General features: G+C 39.8%; 1 protein-coding gene across 24 annotated transcripts in view; it reads left to right on the plus strand.

Moving 5' to 3' along the window:
* Positions 1–17,243, plus strand: part of NEB (nebulin) — a 215,393-nt gene that overhangs the window by 125,479 nt on the left and 72,671 nt on the right. For all 24 annotated transcript variants that reach the window (XM_042478209.1, XM_042478218.1, XM_042478235.1 and 21 more), the window contains 19 exons: positions 1,747–2,058; positions 2,957–3,061; positions 3,366–3,464; positions 5,234–5,335; positions 5,826–5,933; positions 6,230–6,541; positions 6,719–6,823; positions 6,920–7,024; positions 7,402–7,506; positions 8,756–8,863; positions 8,966–9,079; positions 9,324–9,521; positions 11,989–12,093; positions 13,052–13,156; positions 13,281–13,385; positions 13,614–13,721; positions 14,183–14,296; positions 15,973–16,170; positions 16,794–16,898. In XM_042478209.1, coding sequence (XP_042334143.1) covers positions 1,747–2,058; positions 2,957–3,061; positions 3,366–3,464; positions 5,234–5,335; positions 5,826–5,933; positions 6,230–6,541; positions 6,719–6,823; positions 6,920–7,024; positions 7,402–7,506; positions 8,756–8,863; positions 8,966–9,079; positions 9,324–9,521; positions 11,989–12,093; positions 13,052–13,156; positions 13,281–13,385; positions 13,614–13,721; positions 14,183–14,296; positions 15,973–16,170; positions 16,794–16,898 — 2,613 coding nt within the window. The remainder of the gene's footprint in view (positions 1–1,746; positions 2,059–2,956; positions 3,062–3,365; positions 3,465–5,233; positions 5,336–5,825; positions 5,934–6,229; positions 6,542–6,718; positions 6,824–6,919; positions 7,025–7,401; positions 7,507–8,755; positions 8,864–8,965; positions 9,080–9,323; positions 9,522–11,988; positions 12,094–13,051; positions 13,157–13,280; positions 13,386–13,613; positions 13,722–14,182; positions 14,297–15,972; positions 16,171–16,793; positions 16,899–17,243) is intronic.

The raw sequence follows: 17,243 nt of genomic DNA on the forward strand, positions 1-17,243 counted from the left end.
GGGAACATCCTAGGAGCCCAGCACAGCAGTTTCCTCACACCTCTTTAGGCTTTATACGTGTCCCAAATTTTCTGTTAACTAACCCTCAGAGATTTTCTGAAGCAAAATTGTAGGTCCCACTGTTCACTAAGGTTGTGTAATATCACAATTCTGAACACACTTACCTTGAAGTAAATATCACTGAACTCAATAATATACAGGTGAACAATTTAAAGAAAGGGCTAGTTATTACTGGTCAAAACTTTAGAATTCCTGCTTTGTGAACTGATGCAAATAAATACATCAAAATATCAAATTTAAACACTAAAATCTGAACCAAGCATTTTAAGTTTAAACAACTGGTGCCCTTCTGATATCCGCTAGTACCTTTCTGCCTCTGCCAGTGGAATAGGGAGAAGTGAGACTGAATAATTTCTCCTTCCTCCTTTTCCATCTGCTCCAGAGGGATGAGTGACCTCTGGATCACTAAAACATTCCCCATTCCATTCTGTTGATGAACGTTACCTCCCAGTAGAGAGGCACCCACAAGATACTACCCATGGAATTAACATACAAAGCAAGGTGTTGCCTTCAAATTTTAAATTTGCACTAAATCAAGTGTCAGATTTGCCAAGCTCATCCCCCCCCTTTCACATTTTGGTGCAGAATCCTATTGTGTCATTGTGCAATGACTTCACTTTCTCAGTCCCCACAGAAGGCTGCTGTCTCAAACATATTTGTACAAGTAGTTCTACCACTTGTAGAAGGTTGCACAACCAACTTTTCTGAGTGTGTGTATTTAAAACTGATCCCTGTGTTTTTATGTACTGGTGTCCCCAAATATAAGTGTTTGAGCAGTGGAAATTGCTGACTTAAGGTTCAGAGCCTTGTGAAACAGTGCCATCAGGGCAGCTGAGTCAGTGGCTATATATGCTATGCAAATATTGAACAGGTCTTGGCCTTGGACTTAAATCATGGGCATGGGTTGATGATTGGAAGCACTCACTTTTTTCTTAATTTATTATTGTGAAGGCTTCTAAAGAAACTTTTTTACTTTTTATAAATAAAATAGATATTTTAACACACACATGCACATGGTGTTTTTAATTCTCAGTTTTGATACAATAGCATCATACAACAGCTTTTTAAAAAACAAATGTTCAGCAAAATTGTCAATAACCATAAGATTCAATGACATAATATGGAAGTAAAGCAAGTTGGAGTTTTGAGGAACTTTCTTACAAGTAAATGGGCATAGAAATGTACTCTTAATTTAATAATATTTTATTTTACAGAGGTCCAGAACAGACGGGCTGAATGCACTGTGCTGGCACCAATACTAGGGTTAGGGACCGCACACCAAACGCATGGTCCCTAACCCTAGCACAGTGTGGTGGCAGAGTAATGGTGGTGTCCCATCCATACAGGTGCCATCATTTTGACATAAGCGACGCACAGCAACCACACATCTCTGTGCATCGCTTATGTCATGAGTGCGCCAGTAGCGCACTCGCTACATCACTCTGGTGCCGCAAAAAGAATCAGGAAACACCAGGTTCTTTTTACTCTGGAGGGACAGCACATGGTTTGGGGGCTGTGCCGTCTCTCTGGAGTTAAAACGGGTGAATTCACACCGCTGTTTTGTGGTGGTCTGTACTGCCCCAGAGTTAGTTAAAAAAATACAGAACCATCTCTTGCAGACCTTGCTATAATTTGGAATGTTTCAGATCAAAATCCTTATTCTGTATTTCTTTCTAATGCTTTTAGTACAAATACAAAGAAGGGTATCGAAAGCAACTTGGTCACCATGTTGGGTTCCGGAACCTCCACGATGATCCCAAGCTGGTATTGGCTATGCAAGTAGCCAAAATGCAAAGTGAAAGGGAGTACAAGAAATATTTTGAGAAATTCAAGACCAAATTCAACAGTCCAGTGGACATGCTGTCCATCTTGTTGGCCAAGAACTGCCAGAAGCTGGTTAGTGATATCGATTACCGCCACTACTTGCATCAGTGGACATGCCTTCCTGACCAGAATGATGTAATCCAAGCCAAGAAAGCCTATGAGCTACAGAGTGATGTGAGTTGAATCTTAATTCACAATATATCTATCATTAATGCTTTTAGTTTACTAGTCTCTTTAATCTCTCACGGTATTTGATCAATTTTACTGTTGATTTTACATTAATTTAAACTGAGTATTTTACTTCTAATTATTATGGGTCTTTCATTTAAAAAAAAAGCTTTTGTAAGGATCCCAGCTTGGGCGTATAAATGCACTGGATCACCTTGATCAAATCACATTCAGCCTCAGAGGATGGCAATGGCAAGCTCCCTCTGAAGAAACCTGCCCAAAAAAATAATAATAACCCATGATAGGTGCGGTGCACCTTAGGGAAATGTGGAAATGATTTGAAAGCACACAACAACGAGAATGTTGCATTAACCAAGTTAGCTATATACAATGTAGAAAATCATTATGGATTCAGTATTTCTTGAACAGTAGCTGGACTAATTTTTTGAAAAAGACCTCCCCGTTGAAACTCAAGCCCAATACTGTATACATATCCATGCAAAAAAAAATTAAATTTACTTTGGATAGTAAATAGGAGGTTTCCTTCGATGCATATGGATATTACTAGACATAATCATCTGGTCATAAATATTGCCCTGTGTATGTGAGTGTGTGTATGTGTGAGTGAGTGAGTGTGTGTAAGAGAGAGACAGAATGAATTAGTTGATGGTATGATGTTGGTAGAGAAATATTATTTAATTAAAATAGAATAGGATAAATAAATAGGTAGTACTATCAGTCCTGTATGTTGCTGAGTGTTTTTTCTTGTCCATTTACCACAATGTAACACCTAGTGTAGAATGGAAGAAAAGAACCCCTGTTTTACTTTTAATTGTCAAAGTTGGTATCTAAACGCTGAAAAACATATAGTGAATGGCTATTCATACTCTTTCTGTCTTTATAGGCTGTTTATAAATCTGACCTGGAATGGCTACGTGGAATTGGCTGGATGCCAAATGACTCTATCACAGTGAACCACGTCAAACATGCTCAGGACATTCTGAGTGAGGTAATAATTAAAGGATCCCCCATGCATATATTTTTGTTTCAAAATTCAGAAGTATTTCTGTGAGGTATTTGCAGTTGCTATACCTTATCCTTGATGTAGCTATTTACTAAACCGCTGTTTCTAAGCATAGCTCAGTAGATTCTGGACAGAAGAGAAAAAATGAGAAAAGTGGATGGGTGAGGATAAGAGACTTCAGCCCCTGAAAAAAGAGTCTCCAACCCCTGATCTGACCCACCTCCGCTCTCAATATGAACATTACTAGTATAATAAATTCTGCAACCTGATTTTCTCTTTTTATTTACAGAGACAGTATCGTACAAAAGTTGACAGCCAGCCTTTTACCCCAGTAGCTGACAGGGTTGACTACATCACAGCCAAACAAGGCGGGGAAATATTAAGCGATGTAAGTAGACATTAATTTTAAAATAAAACAACTTGGTACAGGGAAAGAAAGACTTAATGTACTATCGATAAATGACTCTGGATCAAACACAACGTAAGGACAATGAGTAAGTAGTGTTATTAACAAAGGCAGAAGAAAAATATGATTATTGTAATATCAGTCTCTCCTAGTCACTGTAATAATTTTCTTGTATAAAAGTTCTGAAGATTTTTCTTACATAGAAGAGCTGTGGTATCAGTATCTCTTGATGAAAGCAAGATAAGAAATAGCTTCTCCGCATTTAGAACACCGTATTGCAGCTTGGTCACCCGAATTATTTTGAACAGGTATAACTGTGGCTCACCCTTAACAGAAGTGGGAATTGTGTGACTGCATCTGGTACCTTATTTCCAGTCCCTAAGCTAGGTTCAGAACCCCCCCTCCAAAAAAAACCCCTGCAGAATCCAATTTGGGGCACTTTTCACCTCCCAAATAGTTACCTGATGCTCTTGGATATGCCTATGCATGGGAAATCATCAGTCCATCCCCTACATCTGCAAACCTCCCAAAGAACCAGAAAATCACAATCAGAAGTTCCTTCTGCTTGCAATTTTTCACCAATTTATAGTGTGCCCCCTGTACTGGTACAGTATATGGGCTAGAAATGGGCACTTGACTATCAACAAAGAGAGTGCATCATTGCAGTTTCCCTATCAAATGTATACCTTATCCACCAATGCTAGGCTTGCCAGCTGGCAATTTCTTGGTCTCTTGATAGATGTTGCCTCAAATATTGGATTAATACTGATTTCTGTCAGCCAAGTTGTTATGTAAAGGATTAATATAAGCAGAATACCTTGCAGGGTTTAAGGGCTACAGAGGCCAGCAGGGGTGTTCCAAACTCCTTATATAGACAGCCCTAGTTTATTGCTGCACAATGTTGTTCCCTTTCATAACTGGACAGAAGTCTTTCATTTCTGATTCCTTTGTAATATCTTTTCAAATAACCATATTAATATGTTATAGAAAAAAAAGTAAGGTGATACGAAGGATGATTTTGTCATGTTCTTTCATGGAGGCTCTTGGCTACTAATTGCAAAGGCCCTAGACTGTCTCCACTTTTGAAGACAGTGTGTTATTAATAATACTCCCTAGGGAACATTATCCCTAGGGAGCAATAGCATCACTGGGGATGTGTGGGTGGGTGTGCGTGTGGACCACACTAGATGACACCCCAGAGGCGGGTGACACCCAGTTGGCTCCCTGCCCCCCCCCGTGGGTGCTGCTTGGACCCCTGCGGGAGCTCTTCGGAGCTGTGCAAGTGCTCCTCAGGGCCCCCGCAGGTGCCACTCGGGGCCACTCAGGCACTCTTTGGGGCCACACAAGTGGTCTTGGGGGCCACGGGAGCTGCTCCTGTATGCTTTCCCCACCCCGGAAATGGCACTAGAAGTCTCAGTGCCAGAAGTCCCACCCCGCCCTCCCACCCACCCCCGGAAGTCCCACACTACTGTTATCCCACACTATTGTCTGTTCACAGGGCATAGCCACAAGATATATCTTTAAAGTATTATCTAGTTTAACCTTGAATGGTTCAGTATATGTTTCACATTTTTTCTGCAGTTCAATCTATATTTTATGTTACCGTTTCATCATACTTTTGCATTCCCCAAGAACTAAACCACTCATTCATGGTGATCAGTGTTTGAAAATGTATACTGTGTTTTATTGTTTGATTCTAGTATCATTTGTCAGTCTACAATACATTTAGACTTGGTGTTTTTCTTTTTCAGATTAAGTACCACCAGGAATGGAATAACATCAAGACAAAATATACATTGACAGAGACACCCCAACTGGAAGCAGCTAGAGAAGCAGCCAGGATTCTTAATCATGTATGTACTTTTCTCCCAGAAACAGCAGAGAGCATAGTTTTGGAACCTGGAAGGAGTCATAATATCATGTCAATAGTACTGTTTCATTAAACCTAAAGAAGGCAAATCAGGTTTAAATCTACAACACATCAATGTCTTGTAAGCCACTTCAGGATACACTATACCTATTATCCAGCACCAGACTCAGTATTCTGTAGCAATTGGGTATATTCATGACAACATTATCCTATTTAGTTTTTCTTGTCCTTAGTCTTTTCTTCCCTGAAGATTTTATTTTGGCTTCTGCATACTTTGGTATTTCAGTGAGCATGATGAAACCTCCCTCTTGTTTGTCAGTAAGCTTATTTTAGCTACATAACCAAATTACAGAAGCAGTCCTTAAGCATTAATTATCTTGACTGTCTACCTATTTCCTTTTTAATGGAAATATTGACAATTGCAATGGTTCAGACCAGGGCTAACTTTCTCAACTGTAATTATTTTTTTCCAGAATCTGTACAAGGAGAACTGGGAGAAAGAAAAAGCTACTGGTTATCTTTTGCCTCATGACAGCGTGCCTATTCGTCATGCCAAACACTCAAGTGATGTCCAAAGTGAGGTAAAAAGCTTTCACTATTTAAATTACACAGGTTTCAGACACTTTCAAGAGGTTAGTCCTCATAACATTCCATTGTTATTAGCTCCTGTGCCAAGAATGGAGTTCAACCTCCCATTTCAATAGCACACTTTGTTTTTAAGTATGTGATTTTTCCCTGCTGTAGTTTGCTCAATATTCTGTGAGCATGAGGACCACCAAGTAAAACAATGACCATTACATAACAAACCTTAGGAGGAATATTCCAAGGAGTAAAAAGAAATGCCAATATTTCAAGTATCTGTGTTTTCCCTTTTCAGATGAAATACAAGGCAGACTATATCAATCAAAGAGGTCACTATGTTGGAGTCAATAATATGAGAGAGGACCCAAAATTGGTGTGGTTTGAGCATGCAGGCAAGATCCAGAATGACAGATTATACAAACAGGCCTATAACAAAACCAAGTCCAAAATTCACATTCCTCCAGATATACTGTCGGTTATTGCAGCAAAAGACTGCCAGCACGTTGTCAGTGAAATTCCATATCGTCATTACCTTCATGAATGGACATGTCATCCTGATCAAAATGATTGCATCCAGGCAAAGAAAGCATATGATCTTCAAAGTGATGTAAGTGATTAGAGCATATAATTATGTCACCCAAGATTAATTCAAGAAAACAAGATTAATGAATTAAGTGTTTGTTGATTTATGAGATAAAGAATTTGAAAAGGAAAACTTCAGCTGTGTCTTTCTGTCTAGACGAATTAAATAATCCTCTTCATCTTTTTGAATTTTTTTTTACAGAATTTATATAAATCTGATCTGGAATGGATCCGTGGCTGTGGTTGGATTCCTCTAGATTCAGTGGAGCATTGTAAAGTAAAGAAGGCTCAAGACTTGATAAACAAGGTAAATGAATGTTTTGCACAGATCCCCAACACACATCCCATATTAATCTCCCATAAGTGGTATTTATGATCATTATCTTATCATATCTCCCTACAGAGACTCTACACAAAAGAAGCCATTAATAATTTTGCCAATTTCACCCCTGTTGAAGACCCTCCAGATGTTGTTTTGGCCAAGGCAAACTCAATCAATCAGAGTGATGTAAGTAGGTTTTAAAATAGGATTGTTAACTAAGGGGCTTGATAGACCACCCTGAAGGGGCAGCAGTACACCGTTCCTTTCCTGGCTGGATTGGGGCCACGGCAACCTCATGCCACGGCCCCAATCTGGCCCCAATCGCAGCGGCATGGCTATATGCTGCTCCTTCGGCACTGCGTCATCTGGAGTGTCATAAAACTGCACACCATGTGGAGTGGCATGCAGCATCATGGCACCTTGGGGCAGACTCAGGGTATGCATCATCTGGACGTGACGCCTTGACTCTGCCTCCAGGCTGGCTTTTCAGGCCGGTATGTACAGACCCTAAATGATGTTTCTCTATATAGGTTATTAACACTGCATTTCACGTTTTTCTCTAGCTGAAATACAAAGAAACCTTTAATCTTGAAAAAGGTCACTACATTGGCTCAGATGACACTCCAGCCCTGAGTCATTCTAGAGAAATGGCTAAGCTCTGTAGTGATGTAAGTATCTGGCAATTTTTTCTTTGAATGTCTAATTACAGAAATCCAATTCTCTTTGTGTTATTAGCTATCAAGTCATTGTGCAACTTATATTCATGCATCTATTGTAATTTCTCTTTCCCCTACATTTTGAACTGCATCAATAGACAAAGGGTGAGAAAAGTATGGCTCCTGGCCCACATGCAACATTTATTTCCCACTTCTGTGGCTCCTGAAGCCCTTGCTCCATAAGTCTTCCAAAGCCTCTGGAACCCTTGCGTCATACACGCATGCGCCATATAGACAGCACCATGTAAAGATGGCGCCACCCATATGTGTTAGGGTTCTGGAGCGTATGGATGCTGCGTGCCCCGGAACCCTAAAATTGGCCCCAGGCCGCCGCAAATCGGTGGTCTGTACTGGGCCTAGGTCTGTTACGTTCAACACTGTCAGATTTGCTGTGAAAGCAGCTAAACGTAGATTAGACTTTGAGGATAAAGGCCTGCATGGGAATCTGCAGTAAACAGTTTATTTTAATTTGAATGGAGCATGGAAAATTGTGATGTGTTTTTATATGACATATTTTTGTAATTTTAGTGTAAACATATTGCTTTATATGTTATAGAGCTAATTGACTGTGGAAGTTTTAAAGGTTTTTAATTATTTTTGTAATTTGATGACTAAAACCTATATTTGGTTGTCATGAATAAACTGTACTGTACATAGGTTAATGATTCTCAGTTGTTGATTCTCAATCTTTGATCTTCCAGAAGAATTTATGATAGTTTGCCATATTGTTTGGGTTTTCTTGAGACTGAAGTCCAAAATATTTGAAGGACCAAAGGTTCTCTATGTACAAATGGGAGGAGGGAAATTGCTAGAGATGCTAGAGAGTTGTTGCTTCTTTGTGTTCAGCAGCCTTCTCCAGCCTAGTGGTCATCAAATCTGTTGTACTACAACACCCATTATCTTTAGCCAGAAAGTTAGGAAAGGGGGGATAGAAAGTGCTTTGGTTGATGGTTAAATAATATTTCTCAGTTTAAGGCATCTTGTTAAGATTCCTGTGGATTTTGTGAGGAAAAATTAAATGAATGTTGAAAAGCATTTCATCATATAGAATGGGACTAAAGAAAAGTTACAAAAATACACTGAGTTATAAGAATCGTGCTTTAAGGCTTTTGTTTCCTAACATCCCTCCCCCTATTTTTGTGAATGGCAGCATTTATTGAAAAATATGCAGTTTATTTATGTCAAACATTTTGTCTCTTAGTTTGTGTACAAGGAGTCATGGGAACAAGGCAAGGCCATTGGGTATACTCTGCCTCCAGATTACATCCCTATTGTTGGAGCCAAACACGCTGATTATATTAATAGTCAGGTTAGTGTGAATCCTCTTTTAACTGTTCTCTATTGTGCCTCAGTTTTTGTGGGGAAACCACTGTTTTCCATCTCTAATATATTCCATGCTTACACTTTGCAGCTGAAATATAAAGATGTGTATGAGAAGCAGAAGGGCCATTATCTGGCTGGAACACACATAAATGATTTCCCAAGTGTTGTCCATTCTCTTGCTTTCCAAAAAATAAGGAGTGCGGTAAGGAGTTTGTCTTCTTTCTTATTTCATTGGATAGGTTTCTTACTTCATTGGATAGGTTTCTTACTTGGGTCATGATGATCAGAACTCTTTTTTGTTATGATAATTATTTTTAGCTATATATTATAGCCCCCTTTAGTTTCACATTGGGAGAAAAGCAGAATTAACCAATCAATCTGCAAAGCTGATTAACACGGAAAATAATATATGTTTCAAGTAATATTTTGTATGTCCTGATTTCTAGCTGGCCTACAGGAAGAATTATGAGGACACCAAGGCACACATTCATATCCCAAGTGACATGATAAATCATGTGCTGGCCAAGAAATGCCAGTATATCCTCAGCGACCTTGAATACCGGACCTACTTGCACCAGTGGAACTGTTCACCTGAGGAACACGATGTCATCATGGCTAGAAGAGCTCAGGAAATTCTAAGTGATGTGGGTAACAGTATACTTCCTTTAGCACTGAGAACTGCCTCATTTTTTATTTTTATTTTTGCTGAGAACTAAGGAAAACCAGAGCTTTAAAAAGTTACTTTTGGTGTCTCATTTATTAGTTATACTAACTATAATCATGGTCATTATCATCCAGCTGTTTAACCATCCCGGCCCAGGTTCCCAGGTTCCCTGATTCCCTCATTCCTCCCGTGGCCCCATCTTAGAGATGGTTGAGGATCAACAGAGGGATATCAGGGTTTTTAGTTTTAATTGCTGTTTTTATCCTTGATATTGTATTTTTAATATGTTATACTATTTAATACTGTCTTAAGGGGGGGAGGGATAAAGTGTTTTTAATTGTCATATTTTATATTTTACTGTTGTTAACCGCCCGGATTGGTTTGCCAGAGGGCGGTATACAAATAAATATTATTATTATTATTATTAGCTGTTTCACCCAATGACCTATGGAAATATTTATTTACCAACTGCTAAGTAGCATAACTACTTGGGGTGACTTTGGAAGATGTACTTTTTATATTTCTTGTCATATTGATTGTCTTCTGTTTGGTCTTCAGTTTTGTTTTTACTTTTTGTTATTGTAGAAAACTTTGGAATAATTTTTGAAAACAGAAAAAAAATACTTTTTGTTCTACAGCTTGCATCCTCCAGCCAACATGTCCAGTGACCATGCAGGCTGAGAGATATGGGGAACTTTAGTCCACAAATGTCAGTATTCTAAGCTCTGAGGAAAGCAGATGCACAAATTATTCACCTTTTTGTCATTTGTGGTAACAAACTTTGGGGCCATTCATAGTACGTTATAAACTGGTTTGCAAAGCAGTTTAAAAGTGGGTAGTTCACACTGATGCTGGGTTTTGCACACCCAAATAGGGGTGGACCTGGGGCAAATCCTCCTCATTGTGGGTTTTTCAATGTCAAGTTGTCAAACGAGTTTTATCAGGGTGCTGCCAGTGTGAACTAGCCCCTGATCCCATTTGTGGCATCTTGAAGGGAGGCATAAATGGGCAGAGTGAGGGTAGAGGGGTGGAACATACCCATCCCATTCCACAGATGCATGAGTATAAATTGGCAAGAGGTCCTCAGAGAGGCTTGCCCTCCCCATCCTCCCCATTGCCCAAACAGTGTGACATAGATGCACATCATTTGATTGACAGAACAAAAATAAAACCCCCCAAAATGATTGAATGCAATCAATAAGGAGGCTCCATTTTAATTGGTACTTTGGTTAGTGTGAAGTAGGCAGGATTAAATTGCACCAGAGAGATTCGATCAAGGTAAACATAGTGTTAACTTCTATTCTGGTCAGATTCGGTATTGCATCAACGAATCTGCCCAGATCTACCCAGCATAAAAATGCAAGTGTGAATGGGGCCTAAGGTAGCATAGGTCTGGTACACACAGGTGGCGAAAAGCTGCTCCTCTTTGCTGCGCAGCTGTGCAGCAGCTTCATGCTGCTTCACAGATGCGCACTAAAAAAGGAGCTGCTCTAGCCGGCTCCTTTTTTGCAGCATCTGTACGGGCACACGCACCTGTGACGTCACTAGGGCTGGGCGTATCTGGACGCCCAGCCTTATCAAGCCCTAATATCGCCGCAACATGCCTGTCTGTACCGGGCCATAGTGTGGCTTTAAACCAGGATGCCAGCACTTGCTGCATACATGAATAGGCATTAGATAGAATTTGGGAATCTACCTTCTTTTTTGGCCCTAGAGATGAATTTATGAAAAGATAGAGTTGTCAGACTGATGGAGAAACACAACCTTCAGTTCCAGATGCAGAATACTATTTAATACCAGCTGCTGGAATGAAGCACTAGAGTTTGGGCCTTGTGGGCTTGGGCCAATTTATCCTACCATCTGAGGCAACGTACAAGATAGCAGCCAGCCCGTTCCATTTGCAAAGGTTAACTAGATTCACAACTGAATCTTTCTTTGACAGTGGGAAAGGGATAGTGTCCTCAATGGCACTTGAAAGCTAATTTAAAGACAGCCCAAGACAGGACACACAGGCCTCTCCACCAACTCCTGGTTATAACCTCCTGGTATCTGCTGTCTGAGACAACCATCTCATTTTTCCTAATGGCAGGGCCAGATCTTCACCATGCTGATTTGCATCTCAAAAGTGTCTGGTTATATATACAATAATACATTGGAAGGACTTTTGGTTTTACTCAGGAGATTTCGTGTCTAGCTACTTTACTAAAATAATGATTGTGACATGTTCTATACAAATATAAGAGGTTGTTTTTCGTTTGCTTCTTTAAAGTGCAAGTGAGAATCATCTGGAAGCGAAGAATTCCTGCCTAACAGCTTACAATAAGCACCTCATTTTTGTATTAGACCTAAACAGCATGAGTAGAGATAGCCAGTGTATGCTGTGTGAGGGATACAAAGAATTTTGTGTATACTGCAGATTATTGGAAAAAAAACCTTTTCATCTGCAGGTTTTATACAAGGACGACTTAACATGGCTGAAAGGAATTGGATGCTATGTATGGGACACTCCTCAAATCCTGCATGCTAAGAAGTCATATGATCTTCAGAGTCAGGTGAGCAAACTGATCTTGTCATACTGCATGACCAGGTAGTAACTGTGTACCTCGAAGACTTCTTTAGTCAGGGGATGCATCATATCTCATTCACAGGCTGCTAAAGAATATCAGCTCACTTGCAAAGAATATTTGCCTGAGCTCTCAAACACCACTGCCAACCAAGCAGGATAGACATTAGAAGGCAAGATGGACCTGAGTTGGTACAAAATACACCCTTAGGATCTTCCAAATTTTTCAGTGCCACTTTGTGAAGGCATAAATTAGGTGGCAACCCTAGGCCACTTATAGCCCCACTGCTACTACTACTATTACCACCACTACTACTACAGCTAATTCTTTGAGCTCCCTAAGTTTTCGAGTACACTCTCAAAGCCTCTGGATCCCCTCCCTTTAAAATTCATTTTGGACAAAAGAATTCATTCTCAAATCACTAAAGTAACTCCAAAATGTGATGCTTTGGCTTATTTTGCCCCCAATCCCCAAAATCCAGAAGAGGAAAAATGGCAGAATTTGAAACCAGAGGTGCAGTCAGGGCACTTCCACTTCACTCAAAATACACCAGCACAACCCACTAAGGGTGAGTGCCAACCACCAGAACTTTGCCCATTAGACCTAAGAAGAGATGTGTACATTTCAGTAGAACTGCCTCATGTGTTAGGTAATAATACTGTACATCTGGCTATGTCCTTTTGGTCAGTATTACTATGGGAGTTCATAAACCACAGTCCATATTGGGTTGTCCTAAAGGGCACAAAAATGTGTGCAGGCTTTCAGGATTTTCAGATCTTGTCATCAGGCAAGATGTTACAAAACTGCCAGAGGGATTGAAGAAATTAAAGGAGTAAATCACACTGATTACCCAGCAGCAATTGCCTATAGTTAATAATGAACATAATATAGCTGGGGTTTTCTGTGTGTGAGTTTACTGATGTCATCTTTTGTCTTCCTTTCACAGCTGAAATACACAAAAGCAGGAAAAGACAATTTACCAAACTACAGTGTGGTCATGGACACTCCAGTTTATGTAACTGCTGTCCAGAGTAGTATCAATGCTAGTGATGTAAGTTGTTTTCTATTTCCCTCTGCCCTATTTCCTTTTCTTGTCTTTTCCTCTCTGCCCTATTTTCCTTTCCCTTGTGGTTTATGAGTATTGAATTAATTACTAAATATCTCTTTGATTTTAGTTGAAATACAAAGAAGAATATCAGAAAACCAAGGACCAATATACCACAGTATTGGAAACAGTAGATCATGAGAGGACTCAGAACCTGAAGCATCTTTTCAGCAACGTGAGTGTTTGAATATTATTTTCAAAGGGGCTGATGTGATGCTCTTGTCTGGGATTTTATGAATGCTTTCAGATTACAGATATTGGGCAAAGTAGCACTCATGTTAGAAAATATGATGGCCTGGGGTGGGGGCTTAATATCTCATCAACCCAGGACTTAGTATACTGGACTATACTGAAGTAGATTTCATTCAAAATAGAACCAATGTTTTCATTCTGCTCACTTTAGAACTTATACAAGGACGCCTGGGAGAAAGTGAAATCCACCAGCTTTACCTTGCCTCCTGATGCTGTGCCACTGGTTCGGGCCAAAGAACTGAAGCATAATGCCAGCATCGTAAGTACACTCAAGCAGCACAATCATAAATTTGTTGTACAAATGGTGGAACTAAATTCAGCATCACACTACTGTCTGTCCACTAGTGTAGAAACACTTTCTTTCCCTTCTTTTTCTTGTAACTCTTTCTGCTTGAATAAAAATGTATTTTGTCTGCTGGAGAAAGGAAAGCAGAGAGGAGGTCAGTCTAGCCTCTAGTGGGAGGTAGTGGATGGGGGCAGCCACGGAGAAGGCTGTCTTTCTCATGTCCTAACCAAGCAGGCCTATGATGATGGTAGGACCAAGAGAAAGCCTTCTGCTGAAGATCTTAGCATTCTTAAAGGTTTGTATGAGATGATATGGTCTTTCAGATAATGGAAACAGTTCTGCCAGCAGAACAACCCAGTTGGATTCTGGCCAGTGTATAATAATTGAAAACCAAATTGATTTATTCTCCTTCCCCCACCTCTTTTTCTGCATAGGTGAAGTATCGTGAGGAATATGACAGGTTTAAAGCCCTTTACACTCTACCTAGAGGTGTTCAAGATGATCCCAACACTGCAAGATGCCTAAGAGTTGGCAAGTTGAATCTTGATGTAAGTATTCTCTTGATACAGCACATTACACTTTGAAACAAGATTTATTCCCTCAATGTCTGCAGCATCTGGCTTTAGAAAATTTGGGGTACATACCGCCACTTTGCGGCGCTCTGCCGCCACCGCCGGCTAGTCCGCGGGGGAGCCGGAGCCTCCACATGGCGCGGCTCCCCTGCGGACTGAAAAAGAAGCTCCAAAATGGAGCTTCTTTTCAAGTCGCATTTGCGACGTAGCGAGGCGCCAGGGGCGCACTCGCTACGTCACAAAGGACGTGACCCGTACGGATGCTCAGCGTCCGATACGCAAAGATGGCGCCGGCCATGTAGAAGGGCCGGCGCCATCTTGTACGGACAGAGTCCGTACTAGGCCCAGGGGCGTCTATAAGAGACGCCCCTTTTTTAAAATGGGACGTCCTCCGGACGTCCCAAATGCCGGTGAAGAAAGCCCCATTGTAATTACGGCAAGTGTTAACCAAAAGGTAGGAAGTCCAATAGAAGCACTGGTTAAGATGGAAACATATGATGCCAAAAATGAACTTATTTGAAAAGCTGACATCTTGTTTACTTCCTAGTTAAATAAAGGTTTCTTCTAGGTCTAAAGTAGCTGGTGTGTGTGTCAAATATGTGACAAAAGTGATTCTGTATACTCTAGGAACATTTAGGGGATCATGTTTATTTTTTAAATCAAATCTTAAACACTAGGGAAGCTGGGCACCCTTGGAGGACTTGAAAACAACCTGGAAGACCTCAGGCCTCTCCCTTCCCACCCCTTGTATAGGATGATAACAAAGGGCCAAATGAATGTTAGTATGGCAAGTGCTTACATTTGCTTTCCTGCCATGGAGGAAAAATGAAATTCCCATGGTTTTTCCTGTCTTATAAGCAAAAGTCAGTTTGACAGTTTTGAGCAGAGAAATGACTGGAGGCAAAAGGGTTAAGCAATCTCTCCAGCCCGCTGTTTAACATCTTAGATTGATGGCACTCTAGTCAGTTTGTACTCTTTTACATTTTTTTCATCTATCTACTCTCTATATTTCTTCCTACTTACTCATCCTCTGAGACTGGAATAGTTTTTGAATTTGTGCTCATTTTGATGGCAGTTAAACACATTTTATTAATCACTTTTCATTTTCTTTAACAAACAAGCAAACAAATATTGCTTGTCTGAGGGTGAGCATTGTCACCATCAGCAACCCCCCCCCCAAAAAAAACCATTTAGTTTCCATTGTTGAAAGAAAATGTAAAGCATCTTGCATAAGTGGATGCTATAGGACACAACTTGTACTGGGTTAAATTAATGCTAAGGTAGTATAAATAATAAAATCCAACTGATGACACTAAAAAAGCATTGCATGGCTACGTTGCTTAGCACTCTCAATTGGCTCTAATGTAAGGGGCTAACACTGATATGTTATAAACTGTGTTTCAGTTATTCCTGTGCTTGTTCAGTTTAATGTTTTAAATGCTGTTATTTTCTTTCTTTCTTTTTTGAGTTGTAAACCAACCTGAGTACAATTTAGAGAAGAGGAGTGTTAAATTAAAAAATAAATGCATCTAAGCATATTTCTTTATTCTTATTTTATTGTAGCATCTCCATGGCTTAGAAAATAAATCAGTGGTAATATTTTAAATTAAGAAACAGCAACAGTGACTAATGTTGTATTCTAACTCCAACAGCGCTTATATAGAGAAACCTATGAGAAGAACAAAGCCAAAATCCATATCGTACCAGACATGGTGGACATTGTATCTGCTAAGAGCACACAGAAGAAAGTCAGTGAAATTGATTATCGCATCCGTCTTCATGAATGGGCCAACATTCCAGATCTTCATGCTAATGCTCTTGCTCGAAAAGTCAATGATCAACTTAGTGATGTAAGTCTGTAATGATCTTGCTTACCTCCAAAACGTGAACAAAAACTCACATGTTATACAAAGTTTGCAACCAGCAAGAAAAAGTAATGTTGATGGTGAGACAGATTACATGTTGGATCCAGAAATATGTTTTTTATGGACTGAAGGAAGAGAGCTAAATGGGCACAGGGCTACAAAATAACATGAGAATCCTTTTGTCACTTTGGTTTGGTAACCTGACAAATATTAGGGGACAAAAAGAGTGAGTGGTACTGAGCTGAAGAAGCTAACCAGCCCCTGACTGCAGGCTTCTAGTAATTATGCTTTCTTTCAGTGACAGATAGTCAGAAACAGACTTGTTTGTATTTCAAACTTATTGTTAATCACTCTATTCAGACAATACCTGATAGATAAAGCTGAAGAAGAAGGTGCCATGAACATTCAGATCAGCATTTTCGGTGGTGCCTTACTGCCAGCTTAGAAAATGCTTCATGAGTAATTTACTGCATAATTAAAATGGGCATAATTTAGGAAGTCAGGTTTAGATCGTAAATGAAGGGGGTTGTTTGTTAATTTGAACTATTACTCTTTTAAGAGTAATTAATTCTCAATGTTTTTCTCTTTTTCAAAATCCAACGTCATAGATTGTGTATAAAGACGACCTCAACTGGCTCAAAGGCATAGGTTGCTTTGTTTGGGACACTCCTGAAATTCTCCATGCCAAACATGCCTATGACCTTCGCGATGATGTGAGTATGTTTTGACACCACCTGTTTTGTTTTTGTCATTTTGCTTCCACATTCCTCTCAGTGTAGTACCAATTTTTTAAAAACCTATGTAGTGGAGGTAACTTTTCAATGTGCTGTGACTACATAGGTACCTTTCTTGCTTGAAAGCATATATTTTCATAATCCATGGATAATCACAGATTTCCAGAAAATGGTATGTACAATGTAATAGTCATGTGGTAGGTCAACACACTAGATAGTTCACAGATTCCATTGTCTTCTTTGTGGAAAAACTTTTTCCAAATAGAAAATACCATATTTCAAATCACCTTCAGGTAAGTTTTGTGATGGCAATAATGAATTCCA

Source organism: Sceloporus undulatus, chromosome 1 (genome assembly GCF_019175285.1).
Source record: "Sceloporus undulatus isolate JIND9_A2432 ecotype Alabama chromosome 1, SceUnd_v1.1, whole genome shotgun sequence".
NCBI lineage: Eukaryota > Metazoa > Chordata > Lepidosauria > Squamata > Phrynosomatidae > Sceloporus > Sceloporus undulatus.